Source organism: Saccopteryx bilineata, chromosome 9 (genome assembly GCF_036850765.1).
Source record: "Saccopteryx bilineata isolate mSacBil1 chromosome 9, mSacBil1_pri_phased_curated, whole genome shotgun sequence".
Taxonomy (NCBI): Eukaryota; Metazoa; Chordata; class Mammalia; order Chiroptera; family Emballonuridae; genus Saccopteryx; species Saccopteryx bilineata.
The window spans coordinates 94,250,292-94,268,635 of record NC_089498.1 but is presented as its reverse complement, the minus strand read 5'-3'; the positions used below and the strand labels follow the sequence as shown (position 1 = coordinate 94,268,635).

Sequence of the window (18,344 nt, the reverse complement as noted above, 5' to 3'; positions counted from 1 at the left end):
TCGGTCTGCTGAAGGCCTGCGGTCAAGGCATATATGAGAAAGCAATCAATGAACAGCTAATGTGTTGCAATGCGCAATGAAAAACTAATGATTGATGCTTCTCATCTCTCTCCGTTCCTGTCTGTCCCTGTCTATCCCTCTCTCTGACTCTCTGTCTCTGTAAAAAAAAAAAAAAAAAAAAAAAAAAAAAGAATGCTAACGGCTTCTTGCAAATGCTAGCCTCTAGGTGTTTCAACAGCCTGTTTCCGGCTCACACGATACCACTGTCAGTCTGCCACTAAAATATTCTAGAATTTTCATCAGAACCATAGCCGACACAAGATTCATCCCTATATTAACTTGTCAAGAAATAATTCCCCAAATTTGCTGTATAGAACATGGACACTTAGGAAAGATACATCTCTGTTGGAAGGAACTCCTTCAGCTCTAATAACCCTAAGGATAAATAATTATTATTACAGTAATATAAGGTCCTCACACAAACCAGTAGAAAGTTGTGCATCTCCGTGATATCACCTCCAAGCCAGGGTTTTCCCATCTTGTGTACTAGTATCTTCAGGCAACTGCCTTTTAGGGTCACAACTTTAACATACAAACATGAAATACAAGTCCAGCAGAATAGAGACAATCTCTTCTCATGTCATGACAATATTTTATTGCTGAGATTTTTCCCAGAAGTACTGCAGAATATTTTCTAAACATCTCATTGCTTACATCTCCAACAAAATCACTAGAATAGCCATGATTAACTCAAGACTATCCTGGCTTTACTCTTATATCATCTAAGGACAGGACAAAGACAAAACAAAGCCCAGCAAGTGAACAAAGAAAGAATCTCTTGGAAATGCTTATCAACATGTTGCAAGGAAGCATAGGAAACAGCAGGACAAAGGCAACAGAGACAGTATATGACAATTTTATACGAAGTACAAATACATAGTTCCTGGATTACATACAACTCAGGTTACACATATCATGCCTAAATAGATACAGCAATGAATTACCAAAAGCATGAAAGTGGCGTTTTATTACATACTATTTTTAATTTGTATAGTACAGTATTAGTTTGTAACTGATGTTAATCGCTCTGGAATTTATGTATCATTATTTACAGCATCTTTAGTATTGACTGACCAAGAGGCAGCTTAAAAACCTCAGAAAATGTTTGGCTTTTTAATGATAGTTTAGTAATGACTGTACTCATTTGTATATACCAGCTGCAGAACAGGTAGGTGACATGGTTGTAAAATAACATATACTGGCCATATTCTAAAGAAACTCGGATAGTACTGAGAATAGAAATGATGCAGAGGTAGTTAAAAACCTTACAAAACCATATTTTATCTTCTTTATTAAAAAGGCAGTTCAGTAATAATGGCCATAGCCATGTATTTATGTCAAGAAAAAGGGTATGTAGTTTGTACCTTAAATTTTCCAAATATTATATATATTCTTATATCCAGTGGTATGCTGGTAAATACGTAACAATAGGTTCTCTGAGAAAATAAACCTAATTTGTAGTTTGCCAATTTCCATGGTGTAAATATTCCCACTAAAGCCAACATGTTACTGAATGTAGGGTAGTAAAGACATGTGCAGTAGCACACTATTATACAGTATTTTCTCCATGCAGATACAATATAAGTAACCTAAAGAATAACAAAATGTTATAAATTAGAAAGTAGTGAGTATTGACTATTTACTACCTTTGTTTTTAATATACAGTGGTACCTTGAGATATGAACAGACCAACATATGAATTTTTTAAGATATGAGCTGCATCTTGGTCCCTATTTTTGTTCGAGATCCGAGCAATATTCTGAGATATAAATTGTGATTCAGGAAGCTGCCGCTAGTTGGCGCGTTGGCACACCGGTACAGTATTGGCAGTTTGATATACGAGTTGACTGACTTATGGGCTCGGTTACAGAATGAATTAAATTCGTATCTCAATGTACCACTGTAACTTAATAGTAACTTTATGTAATTTTTAAATAAATGACTATTAACAACTGGCTCACAAAATTCCTGAAAATTTAACAATCTGTAGTACTTGCAAGCCAGTATGAACTTACTCTATCTAGCGCACTACATGTAAGTATATATAAACATATTTTACATGATATATGTAATTATGTCAACCTATAAAGACACTAGTGGTATTTAGTGTGGGAAATATTAATATAGACCACAACAGTTGTTTAACTAAGTGTTCATCCTTTCTTTTCACAAGCATGTTGGGCTTTAATATGCAAATCAAGCATACCTAAACTTTGTTATATTAGAATACTTACATAAGGCCTGCACACATTAGGGACTCTTCACATAAATGACTAATGCTACTGTCATTCAGCATTTTTTAAGCTTCAGATTACACTGTGAATACCGGCATAAATGAGTATCACCCATTCTATTTACAATAAAATTTTTATATATTTAGAATGACACTAGACAACATAAATTCTATATGAATTTTTACATTAAATATTGAAATAAATAAATTTACATTCAGTACAAATTTTGAGAAAAAATTTTTCTTAAAAGCTTCCACATTACTAAGGTTTTATTAGTATTATTTGAAGTACAATAAGACATAACTTGAATAATTTGTGACATTCTTTGGGCCTCAATAACCTTCTTTAAAAACTGCAAAATGAATTTGAAAGGGTAGTGAAGGTTTCTGAGTATTCAGGATGTTGTAAGAGCTTTCACCCTTGTGTGAATTCTCTGATGTTTAGTAAGTACTGACCTCTGACTAAAGGTTTTTCCACATCCATTACATTCATAGGGTTTCTCCCCCGTGTGAGTTCTATGATGCTTAGTAAGAGCTGATTTTTCACAGAAGGTTTTCCCACACTCATTACATTTATAGGGTTTCTCCCCTGTGTGAGTCCTCTGATGTACAATGAGGTTTGACTTTACACAGAAGGATTTCCCACATTCATTACATATGAAGGGTTTCTCTCCTGTGTGTGTCCTCTGATGTACCGTTAGCGCTGACCTGTGGCAGAAAGATTTTCCACATGCATTGCATTCATAGGGTTTCTCTCCTGTGTGTGTTCTGTGATGTTCGGTGAGGTTTGACTTCACACAGAATGTCTTTCCACATTGCTTACACTCATAAGGTTTTTCCCCTGTATGTGTTCGCTGATGGTTGGTAAGGTGTGGCTTCTGACAAAAGGATTTCCCACATTCACCACATTCATAGGGCTTCTCTCCTGTGTGTGTTCTCTGATGTTGCGTGAGGTTTGACTTCTCCCAAAATGTTTTCCCACATTCAGCACACTCAAAGTTTTTTTCTCTTGAGTGAGCTCTTCGAGTTTGAGTGAGATGTGACTTTTTGTTGAAATTATTTCCATTTTCCTTGTGCTCATAACATTTTCCCCCCATGTGTACTATCTCATGTTGAAAGAGGGCTGATTTCCCCCCCGTTTTGGAACTTACTTTATATTCATGGGAAATCTTTCCTGCATACATTCTCTGATGAATAATGAAAGTTGAATTGTCACAGAAAATTTGCCCATATTCATTATATTCATAAGGATTCTCCTCTCTAAGAGCTTTCTGATGTCCCAATCTTAAATCCATACAGAAGGAATTCCCACAAATACCGCACTCATATGGCTCCCTTTCCAAATGAATTCTTTGAGATAAACTGAGCTTTAAGCTTTGGATGAAGGCTCTTGGACAGTCATTATATTTACCGTGTGTCTCTCCTCTCTGAGCTCTCCTGTTTGAGAAAAAGGTTGCATCCTCTTGGAAGCCTTGTCTATTTTCATTATACATGAAAGGCTGGTCAATAATTGGTTGAGAGAGATCCTGGCCATGACTGAAGATATTCCTTTTTTGAATATAGTTATAAGATTTCACTTCAGTAGGAGTTTTCTCATGCCTAATATCAAGGAGCAATTTCTCATATAAATTAAACTTATCTGCCTTTGTTCCAGAATAGTTCTCTCTACTAATAATTAAGCCTGAAAAATTCTTCAAACTCATTTCACAAGATTCACATATCTTACATGAAAACTTTCTTGGAGGAGGGCAGTCTGTACCGAGATTGAAAGTTTTCCTTGGTCTATCACCACCATGTATACTTAATGTGCTGGTTGTGAGAGCAAACTGCCAAAAATGGTCATCTTGATTTTCCAGGCTGCTCTTTATCAGGCCATCAACTTTCCAGTCTTCTAGAAATGAGAAAAATAACATCTTATAAATCTCAGCATATTTCTAATGGAATTGGATTCTTATGCAACTGACCTATTACATAGTGAACTCTGTTTTAGGCCCAGTTTCCTGGTATAAACTAAATCCAAGTAAACATTTCCTTTTCCCTTCTGGTTTGAGTGGAAAATACATGCTGTAGAAGAAACAGGGAAAGGAAACTGGTGATGACATTTAACACTTGATAAATATTAACCTTCAAAACTAGATTTAGCCTGACCAGGTGGTGGTGCAGTGGATAGAGTGTCGGACTGGGATGCGGAAGGACTCAGGTTCGAGACTCCAAGGTCGCCAGCTTGAGCGCGGGCTCATCTGGTTTGAGCAAAGCTCACCAGCTTGGACCCAAGGTCGCTGGCTCGAGGAAGGGGTCACTCGGTCTGCTGAAGGCCCGCAGTCAAGGCACATAGGAAAAAGCAATCAATGAACAACTAAGGTGTTGCAACACGCAATGAAAAACTAATGATTGATGCTTCTCATCTCTCTGTTCCTGTCTGTCTGTCCCTGTCTATCCCTCTCTCTGACACTCTGTCTCTGTAAAAAAAAAAAAAAAGATAGTGAGCTAGCAGTAGAAATTTCCTGAGAGTTGTCCATTTAGGGAACAAGAAACTCAGAATTGAATGAGTTTACACAGTAAGTTTTCTGTTTTTAAGGAAAATAAACTGAGAAACAAATTACAGGAAGAATTTGGCATGGCAGAGGCTGATCATGGTGTTTGTCTTTATCAACTCACACCTTTATAACTGTGTTAAGATCCTCTCTAACATAAGGCTGCCATTCCTTTTTCTCTTTGTTTGATATATCAACATCAAAATTAATTTCTGAAAACATCTATTTCATTGTTTTAAGGAACACTGCTCTACCTGAGACTACACCTCCATCTAGATGTGATTCACAGTAACAGATGTTCAACAGGAAATATGACAAAGATGAGAAAGAGACCATCTCTATAAAAGAACCAGGTTTATATTGTTTCATCACAGCTGTTAACGGAATTGTCAAGATAACATCAGAGTAATGGTGCTGTAGGGAGCAATACCGATAAATCTCCCCCAAAACTCAACAAGATCTTCAACCAGAAACAGAAAAATCTATCCTTGGATCCTCCAGATGTTCTTCAATACACACAAAGGTATGATCGAGCGAAAAATTGCCTAAATATATAATCAAACCCCGAAGGAAATAAGGAGTAAGAAACACTCCATCTTCCTCATGAACCTAAATAGGGCTGCTTACACTGGGAACTGAAAGTATAGGAACTAAGGCGGGCAAAGGGGATGAACAGATCCAGGCCGCGGCACAAAGGGCCGACCCAGGCTGTGGCATGGAGATCCAAGCCGAGGAAAAACTGACTGTGGCACCTCAGGCAATACAAGCTAGCACTGGCGCCAAACCCAGACAAAGAAAGACAAGTGGGGCAGCCATTTTCCCCGATCTCCTGGTCGGCACACGCAGACAGTGGGCGAGAGATTCCTTCAAAAGCCCCGGGAGCGGGTGCCCATGTTATCCCACAAAGGAGCAGAGTCAGAGGCCTTTGTGAGGGCCGAAAGCGGAATCTCCAGGCCACCACAGCACCCTGAAAAAGCCGCGCATGGGGAGGGAGCAAGAGCCAATTCCAACGCTGGAACTTTTCCGTGCGGGCGGGGGTTTCACTCAGAGGGTGAGGCGGCCGGCCTGATATCCTGGTCCGCGCACACGGAGAGTGGGCAAGAGATTCCTCTGAGTGCCTCAGCAGTGGGCGCCTGTGTTATCCCACAGAGAGGCAGAGTCAGGGGCCTTTGTGTAGGCTGAAAGTGGAATCTCAGGCCGCCCCAGAGCCCTGAAAAAGCCGCGCATGGGGAGGGAGTGAGAGCCAATTCCAACGCTGGAACTTTTCCATGCAGGCAGGGGTTTCACTCAGAGCGTGAGACTGCCAGCCTGATATCCTGGTCTGCACACAGATAGTGAGCGAGTTTCCTCCACACGCCCCAGGAGTGGGCACCCGCCCGTGGTACTGGACAAAGTGGCAGAGCCAGAGGTCTTTGAGTGGGAGGAAGCCCCGCGTGATTATGCTAGCAGCTCTGACTGACTGAGTCTTACCCAGAGCCCTGTGCTGAGTGGAAATAGAGTGGGGATTTGCCAGCTCTTTGAGCCTCTTACTATCGAGGCAGAGGCAGCAGCAACCCCATAGCTGGATCATCAGGCTACTAATTCAGGAAGGAAAGACTAGGAGAGAGGCTCCGGGAACACGGATTCTCTCACTGTCGGAGCCTACAAATGCTAATGAGCCTCGACTGCCAACAAGACTGAAGCCCAATATATGACATCGCCATAGAGACTTATCAACTGCAAACCTCTACCTGAGCATGCCAAAGGGGCAGAACCCGGGGTACAGAGTCACCGACCAGGAAGAGGGAGAGAAAAGAAAAAGCAAGAAGATAACCTCTCAAAATCAAGAATAATCCACAGACTTTATAACCTATCCCATTTTATTATATTTGTTCATTTGTTTCTCTTATCTTCATGTCTTGATTATTTTTTTCCTCTTTCAATTTGGTCATTTAATTCTCTGCCGGTCTTACTCTCTCTTCTCCTTGAACTACATTACCCATAAGTGTTACATCTCCCATTCTCTTTTCTTCCTTCTTCCTTTCGCTCTATGAGGGTTGCACTCCAAAACCCTTAACTCTCTCTCTCCTTTTTTTCTTTTTTGTTCTTTTACTGGTTCCCTCTTTTTCTTCTTTCTCCTTTCTTTTCTCCCTCTATATTAGTTTCTTCCTTTTTCCTTTACGTCTCCTCTCACTCAATCCTCAATAAGGAACAAATGATCTTATCTGGGACTCAAACTTATGTTTGTGGCATTTTGGGGGGGGGGGTTTACTTCGCTTTTTAAACTCACTAGCAGTGCTCCCAACCCTGGCTCTCCATTTTATCTAGTTCTTGTTCCACTAAATAAAAAAGTAATTTTTTAATTCCCCCCCATTTTCCTGTTTCCCTCTTATTCCTCTCATCATATCTCTTAGTCAACCAACACCTAAAAGCAAATCATTTTATTCTTGACCCAAATTTTTTCCTTATTTGCATTTTGTGGGTCCATACCCCCTTTTTTTGTCCCTTTTTTACTTCTCCCCAACTCAGGCCCTCCATTATAGGCATTGTTTTTTCTATTTAGCACAATATAATTCACAGTTCACCACAAGATTTTTCTAAAGAAGGAGAGGAGAGGAAACAAGGGGGGGGGGATATTTTTTTTTAATTTTTTAAAAATTCTTTTCTATTTTTTATTTTTCTTTTTTAAACTTTTTATTCTTTATTAATTCTCATTAATACTACCAACAAAACCACCCTCAGATACCAGTAAGGAAGAGAAAATCAAATATCATGGATACAAAAGAAAGAGAGGTAACACAGATAGATGAGAAAAAAGTATAGAAAAAAAATTTAATATATTGGAAACCTTGGAGCTAAATGACAGAGAATTTAAAATAGAAATCCTAAAAATACTCAGAGATATACAAGAAAAAACATAAAGGTAATTTAGGGAGCTCAGAAAACAACTCAATGAACACAAAGAATATATTACCAAGGAATTTGAAACTATAAAAACAAATCAAACAGAAATGAAAAACAATTCACAAGCTGAAAAACGAAGTAACAACCTTAGCTAATACAACAGGCCAGAGAGAAGGTAGGATTAGTGAAATAGAAGACAAGCAACTTGAGGCACAACAGAGAGAAGAAGACACTCAAAAATTAAAAACAATGAGTTAGCCCTACAGGAATTATCTGATTGCATCAAAAAGAATAACATGAGAATAATAGGTATATCAGAGGGAGAAGAGAGAAAATGGAATGGAGAACATATTCAAACAAATAATAGATGAGAACTTCCCAAGCCTGTGGAAAGAATTAAATCCTCAAATTCAAGAAGCAAACAAAACTCCGAGTTTTCTTAACTCCAACAAACCTACTCCAAGGCACATAATGAAATTGGCACAAACCAATGACAAAGAAGAAATCCTCAAGGCAGCCAGGGAAAAGAAGAATACGACATATAAAGGAAGGCCCATTAGATTATCCTCAGATTTCTCAACAGAAACTCTACAAGCTAGAAGAGAGTGGACCCCAATATTTAAAGTCCTGAAAGAGAGGAACTTTCAGCCATGAATACTATACCCATCAAAGCTATCCTTCAAATATGAAGGAGAAATAAAAACATTCACAGATACAGAAAAGATGAGGGAATTTATCATCAGAAAACCCCCCACTCCAGGAATTACTAAAGGGGGTTTCTCCAATCAGATACAAAGAACAAAAAAACCCAAAACCACAAGTAAAACCTACAAGAAGAACAGAGTAAAACCAAATTTAAACTATGACAACAAAAAAAAAGGGGGGGGGGAGGACGGAGATTAACAGTAGCAAATGACAATAGAGTGCAAAAGTACTCACAAGATAGTGTACTACAATGAACAGGGTAGGAACCCTTTTCATTACCTAATGGTAACCACCATTGAAAAAACCACCACAGAAGCACATGATTTAAAAAAGATAGCAACAGAGGAAAGATGTATGGAATACAACCAAATAAAAACAAAACACAGAAAAACAAAAGAGAAGGATCAAACAAGACACAAAACTAACAGAAAGCAATCTATAAAATGGCAACAGGGAACTCACAAATGTCAATAATTACACTAAATGTAAACGAATTAAACTCACCAATAAAAAGGCACAGAGTAGCAGAATGGATTAAAAAAGAAAATCCAACTGTATGCTGCCTACTAGAAACTCATCTAAGTAACAAGGATAAAAACAAATTCAAAATGAAAGGCTGGAAAACAATACTCCAATCAAATAACTTCCAAAAAAAAGCAGGCATAGCAATATTCATAACTGATAATGCTGACTACAAGACAGCAAAAGTACTCAGAGACAAAAATGGCCATTTCATAATGGTTAAGGGGATACTGAATCAAGAAGACATAACAATTCTTTTTTTTTTTTTTTTTTTTTTTTTCATTTTTCTGAAGCTGGAAACAGGGAGAGACAGACAGACTCCCGCATGCGCCCGACCGGGATCCACCCGGCACGCCCACCAGGGGCGACGCTCTGCCCACCAGGGGGCGATGCTCTGCCCATCCTGGGCATCGCCATGTTGCGACCAGAGCCACTCTAGCGCCTGGGGAAGAGGTCACAGAGCCATCCCCAGCGCCCGGGCCATCTTTGCTCCAATGGAGCCTTGGCTGCGGGAGGGGAAGAGAGAGACAGAGAGGAAAGCGTGGCGGAGGGGTGGAGAAGCAAATGGGCGCTTCTCCTGTGTGCCCTGGCCGGGAACAATTCTTAATATATATGCACCAAACCAAGGAGCACCAAAATATACGAGACAGCTACTTACTGACCTTAAAACAAAAAAGGAAAAAAATACAATCATACTTGGAGACCTCAATACACCACTGACGGCTCTAGATCAGTCATTCAAACAGAGAATCAAGAAAGATATATTGGCCTTAAACAAAACACCAGAGCACCGGGATATGATAGACATCTACAGGACATTTCATCCCAATGTGACAGAGTATACATTTTTCTCCAGCATACATGGATCATTCTCAAGAATTGACCATATATTGGGCCACAAAAACAACATCAGCAAATTCAGAAAAATCAAAGTTGTACCAAGCATATTTTTTCTGATCATAAAGCATTGAAATTAGAATTCAACTGCAAAAAAGAGAAAAAAAACCCACAAAAAAGTGGAAAATAAACAACATACTTTTTTTTTATTTTTTTTTTATTTTTCTGAAGCTGGAAACGGGGAGAGACAGTCAGACAGACTCCCACATGCGCCCGACCGGGATCCACCGGCACGCCCACCAGGGGCGACACTCTGCCCACCAGGGGGCGATGCTCTGCCCTTCCAGGGCGTTGCTCTGCCGCGACCAGAGCCACTCTAGCGCCTGGGGCAGAGGTCAAGGAGCTATCCCCAGCGCCCGGGCCATCTTTGCTCCAATGGAGCTTTGGCTGCAGGAGGGGAAGAGAGAGACAGAGAGGAAGGAGGGGGGGGGTGTGTGTGGAGAAGCAAATGGGCGCTTCTCCTATGTGCCCTGGCTGGGAATCGAACCCGGGTCCCCCGCACGCCAGGCTGACGCTCTACCGCTGAGCCAACCGGCCAGGGCCTAAACAACATACTTTTAAAAAATGAATGGGTCCAAGAAGAAATAAGCGCAGAGATCAAAAGATATATACAGACAAATGAAAATGACAATACGACATATCAGAATCTATGGGATGCAGCAAAAGCAGTGATAAGAGGGAAGTTCATATCACTTCAGGCCTATATGAACCAACAAGAGAGAGCCCAAGTGAACCACTTAACTTCACACCTTAAGGTACTGGAAAAAGAAGAACAAAGACAACCCAAAACCAGCCGAAGGAGATAATAAAAATCAGAGCAGAAATAAATGAAATAGAGAACAGAAAAACTATAGAAAAAATTAATAGAACAAGGAGCTGGTTCTTTGAAAAGATCAGCAAAATTGACATACCCCTGGCAAGACTTACCAAGGAAAAAAAAAGAAAGAACTCATATAAACAAAATCCAAAATGAAAGAGGAGAAATCATCACGGACATCATAGATATACAGAGAATTATTGTAGAATACTATGAAAAACTTTATGCCACTAAATTCAACAACCTAGAAGAAATAGATAAATTCCTAGAACAATACAACCTTCCTAGACTGAGTCAAGAAGAAGCAGAAAGCCTAAACAGACCTATCAGTAGAGAAGAAATAGAAAAAAACATTAAAAACCTCCCCCAAAATAAAAGTCCAGGCCCAGACGGCTATACTAGCGAATTTTATAAAACATTCAAGGAAGACTTGGTCTTCCAAAAAATTGAAGAAGCAATACTTCCAAACACATTTTATGAGGCCAACATAACCCTCATACCAAAACCAGGCAAGGATGGCACAAAAAAAGAAAACTACAGACCAATATCTCTAATGAATACAGATGCTAAAATACTAAACAAAATATTAGCAAATCGAATACAACATATTAAAAAAACAATACATCATGATCAAGTGGGATTCATCCCAGAATCTCAAGGATGGTTCAACATACGTAAAACGGTTAACATAATACACCATATCAACAAAACGAAGAACAAAAACCACATGATCTTATCAATAGATGCAGAAAGGGCATTCAATAAAATACAACACAATTTTATGTTTAAGACTCTCAACAAAATGGGTATAGAAGGAAAATATCTCAACATGATAAAGGTCATATATGATAAATCATCAGCTAACATCATATTAAATGGCACAAAACTGAAGGCTTTCCCCCTTAAATCCGGAACATGACAGGGTTGTCCACTCTCTCCACTCTTATTTAATGTGGTCCTAGAGGTTCTAGCCAGAGCAGTCAGACAAGACAAAGAAATAAAAGGCATCCATATCGGAAAAGAAGAAGTAAAGTAATCACTTTTTGCAGATGATATGATTCTATACTTTGAAAACACCAAAGAATCCACAAAAAGACTACTAGAAACAATAAGCCAATACAGTAAGGTCGCAGGATACAAAATTAACATACAAAAGTCCATAGCCTTTACCTGACCAGGCGGTGGCGCAGTGGATAGAGCATTGGACTGGGATGCCGAGGACCCAGGTTCGAGACCCCGAGGTCGCCAGCTTGAGCGCGGGCTCATCTGGTTTGAGCAAAAGCTCACCAGCTTGGACCCAAGGATGATGGCTTGAGCCAGGGGTTACTTGGTCTGCTAAAGGCCCACGGTCAAGGCACATATGAGAGAACAATCAATGAACAACTAAGGTGTCACAACAAAAAACTGATGACTAATGCTTCTCATCAATCCGTTCCTGTCTGTCTGTCCCTATCTATCCCTCTCTCTGTCTTTGTAAAAAAATAAAATAAATAAATTAAAGTCCATAGCCTTTCTGTATGCGAACAATGAAACATTTGAGAACGAATTCAAAAAAATAATCCCCTTCACGACTGCAACAACAACAAAAAATACCTAAAAATAAACATAACAAAGAATGTAAAGGACTTATATAATGAAAACTACAAACCATTCATTGTTAAGGGAAATTGAAAAAGATATAATGAGATGGAAGAATATTCCTTGCTCTTGGTTAGGAAGAATAATCAAGATGGCCATATTACCCAAAGCAATATACAAATTTAATGCAATTCCCATCAAAATTCCAATGACATTTTTTAAAGAAATGGAACAAAAAATCATCAGATTTATATGGAAATATAAAAACCCCCGAATAGCCAAAGGTATCCTAAAGAAAAAGAATGAAGCTGGCGGCATTACAATACCTGACTTCAAACTATATTATAGGGCCACAACAATCAAAACAGCATGGTATTGGCAGAAAAATAAACACTCAGACCAATGGAACAGAATAGAAAGACCAGAAATAAAACCACATATATATGGTCAAATAATTTTTGATAAAGGGGCCAACAACACACAATGGAGAAAAGAAAGCCTCTTCAACAAATGGTGCTGGGAAAACTGGAAAGCCACATGCAAAAGAATGAAACTGGACTACAGTTTGTCCCCGTGTACTAAAATTAATTCAAAATGGATCAAAAATATAAATATAAGACTTGAAACAATAAAGTACATAGAAGAAGACATAGGTTCTAAACTCATGGACCTTGGTTTTAAAGAGCATTTTATGAATTTGACTCCAAAGGCAAGAGAAGTGAAGGCAAAAATTAATGAATGGGACTACATCAGACTAAGAAGTTTTTGCTCAGAAAGAGAAACAGATAACAAAATAAACAGACAACCAACTAAATGGGAAATGATATTTTCAAACAACTGCTCAGATAAAGGCCTAATATCCAAAATTTACAAAGAACTCATAAAACTCAACAACAAACAAACAAGCCAATAAAAAAATGGGAAGAGGATATGAACAGACACTTCTCCCAGGAAGAAATACAAATGGCCAACAGATATATGAAAAGATGCTCATCTTCTTTAGCTATTAGAGAAATGCAAATCAAAACTACAATGAGATACCACCTCACACCTGTTAGATTAGCTATTATTAACAAGATAGGTAATAGCAAATGTTGGAGAGGTTGTGGAGAAAAAGGAACCCTCATCCACTGTTGGTGGGAATGTAAAGTAGTACAACCATTATGGAAGAAAGTATGGTGGTTCCTCAAAAAACTGAAAATAGAACTACCTTATGACCCAGCAATCCGTCTCCTGGGTATATACCCCCAAAACTCAGAAACATTGATACATAAAGACACATGCAGCCCCATGTTCATTGCAGCATTGTTCACAGTGGCCAGGACATGGAAACAACCAAAAAGCCCGACAACAGATGACTGGATAAAGAAGATGTGGCATATATACACTATGGAATACTACTCAGCCATAAGAAATGATGACATCGGATCATTTACAGCAAAATGGTGGGATCTTGATAACATTATATGAAGTGAAATAAGTAAATCAGAAAAAACCAGGAACTGCATTATTCCATACGTAGGTGGGATATGAAAGCGAGACTAAGAGACATTGATAAGAGTGTGGTGGTTACGGGGGGTGGGGGAGAGGGAGAGGGAAAAGGGGAGGGGGAGGGGCACAAAGAAAACTAGATAGAAGGTGACAGAAGACAATCTGACTTTGGGTGATGGGTAAGCAACATAATTGACAAGATAACCTGGACATGTTTTCTTTGAACATATGTACCCTGATTTATTGATGTCACCCTACTAAAATCAACTTTAAAAAATTAAATAAATAAATAAATAAAAAGAAGATTGGATTAAGATGTTGTGCATATATACTATAGAATACTACTCCGCCATAAGAAATGATGATATCGGATCATTTACAACAACATGGATAGACCTTGATAACATTATACTGAGTCAAATAAGTAAATCAGAAAAACTAAGAACTATATGATTCCATACATATGTGGTACACAAAATTGAGACTCATGGACATAGATAAGAGTGCAATGGTTACGGGCATGGGTGGGGAGGGAAGAGAAGGAAGGGGTGGAGGGAGGGGAGGGGCATAAAAAAAACCAGTTAGAAGGTGACGAAAGACAACTGGACTTTGGGTGATGGGAATGCAGTATAATCAGATGTCAAAATAACCTAGAGATGTTTTCTCTGAACATATGTACCCTGATTTATCAATGTCACCTCATTAAAATTAAGAAAAAAACAAAAACAAAACAAAAAGGCAAACAGAAAAATCAGTTAAAAAAAAAAATTGTCTTTACTTCAATCTGCTTCCTTCTTCCCAAAATAATTTTGTTTCTGAGGCAATGTTGATCTTTAAGTCTGCTTTTATTTCTAAGTTTACCTTTTCTATTGAGGTTTTCAGCTTTTATACCTAGCCTCATCTGTAGATTTTACTTACTTGTAAGATCCATAAAAATCACATTTCTCTATATAGTTCAGAGACTTCACTAGACATTATCATAACAAGTTATGGCCATGCTTCCTTGCTGCTACCTAATGCAACAATGTTAAAAACATGTTTAAAAAAATCTGTAACAGTCCTGAGTGCAGGGATCCAACAAATGATGTTTTTTATCCTAGCAAAAACAAACCAAAACAAAAACTAACTTTACACCAACTGGATTCACACTTAAGTGTTCAAGCCACCATTACACAAGTCCATTCAAATGATCTCTCTATGGCCTGAGTGGTGGTAGTGCAATGGACAGTGTGTCAACCCGGAATGCTGAGGTTCTAGGTTTGAAACCCCAAGCTCACCAATTTGAGCGTGGGCTCATCAGTTTGAATGTGAGGTTACCAGCTTGATTGAGGGATCACCGGCTTGAACACAGGATCATTAACATGATCTAAAGCAGGGGTCTCAAACATGCGGCCCACCGAACAATTCTGTACGGCCCGCAGACTAATCCACGAAGTTCAAAATATTTTGGATAAAATTAAGTAAGCCTAGGGGATTAGTCTGTGGGCTGCACAAAATTGTTTGGCGGGCCGCATGCGGCCCGCGAGTTTGAGACCCTGATCTAAAGGTTGCTGGCTTGAGCGCAGGGTCACTGGTCTGAGCAAGGGGTCACTGGCTTGACTTGAGCCTCCCCCTTTCCCAGTCAAGGTATGTATGAGAGGCAATCAATGAACAACTAAAGTGAAGCATGCTATGAAATCATACTTCACATCTCTCTTTATTTCTCTTCCTGTCTCTTTCACTCTCTCTCTCTCTGGCTCTAGCTGGGTTTCTTATAAATTGCTCATTCCCAATACACACCTCTGACTGATTAGCTGCACTCCAGTCTGGCTCTCCTTGGAATCTGGACCACCCTTCAGGAAATGCTATTTTCTATTATTTAAAACAACAAACCAGAAAAGTACAATAAAAGAATGAAGTAAAAAAAAAAAAAAAGAATGAAGTCAACAAACTTTATCACATCCTTACCATTTTCGGCCTCCATTTACTGCCATTAGAAGTTATTGTCTGTATAAGTCACTATAATATAAAATAAATTTCTTGTTCAATGCTACATACACAGTTTGCCATGAATGACTACAGTGTGGATCTTGGCAGATTACACCAAAATTCTATTTCCTCTGACTTCACTGAGGAGACAATACCTTAATAATTCTTAAAAAGCAATGTGCATCTGAATTATTTCCAACCTACATCTGAAGAGCCGAAAAATACAAGGACAAAATATGGGAATGTGCACTTAGAAACAGTACTACAGAATGTTTTCTGAATGGATAAAAAGGATAAACCTCTTCTAAACCTGACTCCACAGTTAATCAACAAAGTAATTATTAAAACACCAGAATTAGGAAAAGTAAGAAAGGGCCTTCTGTTTGGGAAATAAAAAGGAAAACCTTAGCAACAGACATATAAGATCTGAATTTGGGGGTATACAGCCACTTATGGGTTAGGGTCATCATATATGGACTACTGTTATAGCAAAAAATTTGAGTTCTAACTTAAAATAAATGAAATAACAACAATAGCAATTACTATGCAATATGTACAATACTAATTACTTTATATATATGGTATTAATTATCTAAAAAGGCAAAGTTAAGAAGAATGAAAGTTATAGATAAAAGAGAAAGCATTTAAGGCGTTCTGATGAAGATGGCAGCATAGGTAAATGCAGTACTTGAATTCTCCCACAATCACATCAAAATTACAACTAAACTACAGAACAACCATCATTAAGAACCACGTAAAATATAGCCTGACCAGACCATGGCGCAGTGGATACAATGTCGGACTGGAACGCAGAGGACCCAGGTTAGAAACCCTGAGGTCGCTGGCTTGAGCCTGGGCTCACCAGCTTGAGTGCGGGGTCGCTGGCTTGAGCCCAAAGGTCGCCGGCTTAAACAAGGGGTCATTCGCTCTACTGTAGCCTCTCCCCTCAATTAAGGCACATATGAGAAAGCAATCAATGAACAACTAAGGAGACTAAGGAGTTGCAATGAATAATTGATGCTTCTCATCTCTCTCCCTTCCTGTCTGTTTGTCCCTATCTGTCTCTGTCACAAAAAACAAACAAAACAGAAAACCACCTGAAATCTAGCTGAATGGAAATTCTACAACTAAGGATATAAAGAACCTACATGGGGACTTGTAGGAGGGACAGAAATGTGAAATGGGATGTTCCCACACCCATGTGTGGCAGATAAACATCAAGAGGGATATCTCGGCTGCAAAGGTTCCCCCTGAGGAAAGGGGGGTCCCAGCTCCACACCAGGCCCACAGCCGAAGGTTCCAGTGCCATGATGATAAGTCCCATTACTTATGGCTGTAAAAACCAGTGGAGATTGTGGCTGGGGGACAGCGAGAGCTGCTGGAATCCCAGATGTTCCTCTTAAAGGGCCCGCACATGGCCTTACAAGACTCATTACTTTTCAGTTCCAGTGCTGGGGGGGCAGGAGGGACATATGGGGAGGAACTAAGTTGTCTTGCCATTGGTTAAGAGCTGGAGCAGCAGCTTCCTCCCAGAGAGAAGTGCTGGTAGAAGCCATTGTTCCATTCCTGGGACCTCCCCTACAGCATGCAGGCAGGTACATCTGAGTCTCCATCAACCTAACACTGTTCACCCCACCCTGGTGATTCCAACACCTCGCCCCAGCCACTTGCAAGTCCAACCCAAGCCATTTCCAATGGCTTTTCCACACAAATGAGCTCTCTTTGCTAATGCTTTTGACTTTCCTACAATCTCTCAAAGCAGCCGCATCTGGTCTCACAGGTAGGCCTCATCTAGGCACCTCCAAGCCCAGCACAAGTAGCAGATTGTTTTGTAGTTCATACCCAGTGGCTCCAAGCAGGGCACAGGTGGCAGCTAAACTTGGCTTGCGTCACCTGGGAGGACCCAAGAGTCGGTATACCCAGTGGACAGCTTCAGACTTTATCAAAGCATAACCCAATCTCTTCTACAAGGGACACCCCAAAGGGCATTCAGCAGGCACCAGAGTCCCAATGAAGTCCAGCTCTATAGAGTGGGCTCCTGTAGAAGTTGGTCTTTGCAGCCAGTCAGCCTGGCGGTAAATCCATTCCACCGAGGTGCTAATAGAAACTAAAGGTCAACTACATTAGGAGGGAATACACAGCCCAGAAGGGGTAGAGAACATACCCTGAAAGCCCAAAGAGATTGGTGAGGCTGCGCCACTGGACCCTACAGTACACCTACTACATTAGGCCACTCTACAAGCCCAGGAAACTTAGCAGCTCTACCTAATACACAGGAACAAACAAAGGAGGCAGCCAATGTGAGAACACAAAGAAACATGTTCCAAATGAAAGAGAACAAAACTCCAGAAAAAGAACTAAACAAAATGAAGACAAGCAATCTACCAAATGCAGAGTTCAAAACGCTGGTTATAAGGATGCTCAATAAACTCAGTAAGAACATCAACAGACATAGGAAACAAAGATAGAACTAGAAAACATAGTGGTGGCACAGTGGATAGAGCGTTGGGCTGGGATGTGGAGAACCCAGGTTCCAAATTCCGAGGTCATGGGCTTATGTACAGGGACATAGACATGACCCCATGGTCACTAGCTTGAGCCCAAAGATTGCTGGCTTGAAGCCCAAGGTCGCTGGCTTAAGCAAGGAGTCACTTGC

General features: G+C 39.7%; 1 protein-coding gene across 8 annotated transcripts in view; it reads right to left on the bottom strand.

The window, feature by feature from the left end:
- Positions 1–1,634: 1,634 nt before the first annotated feature.
- ZNF248 (zinc finger protein 248) overlaps positions 1,635–18,344 on the bottom strand; it is a 36,847-nt gene continuing 20,137 nt past the window's right edge. For 7 of the 8 annotated variants that reach the window (XM_066244167.1, XM_066244164.1, XM_066244163.1 and 4 more), the window contains exon 6: positions 1,635–4,184. In XM_066244167.1, the coding sequence (XP_066100264.1) occupies positions 2,689–4,184 (1,496 nt within the window). In that variant the 3' untranslated portion in view covers positions 1,635–2,688. The remainder of the gene's footprint in view (positions 4,185–18,344) is intronic. The other variant, XM_066244168.1, reaches the window with a different exon arrangement.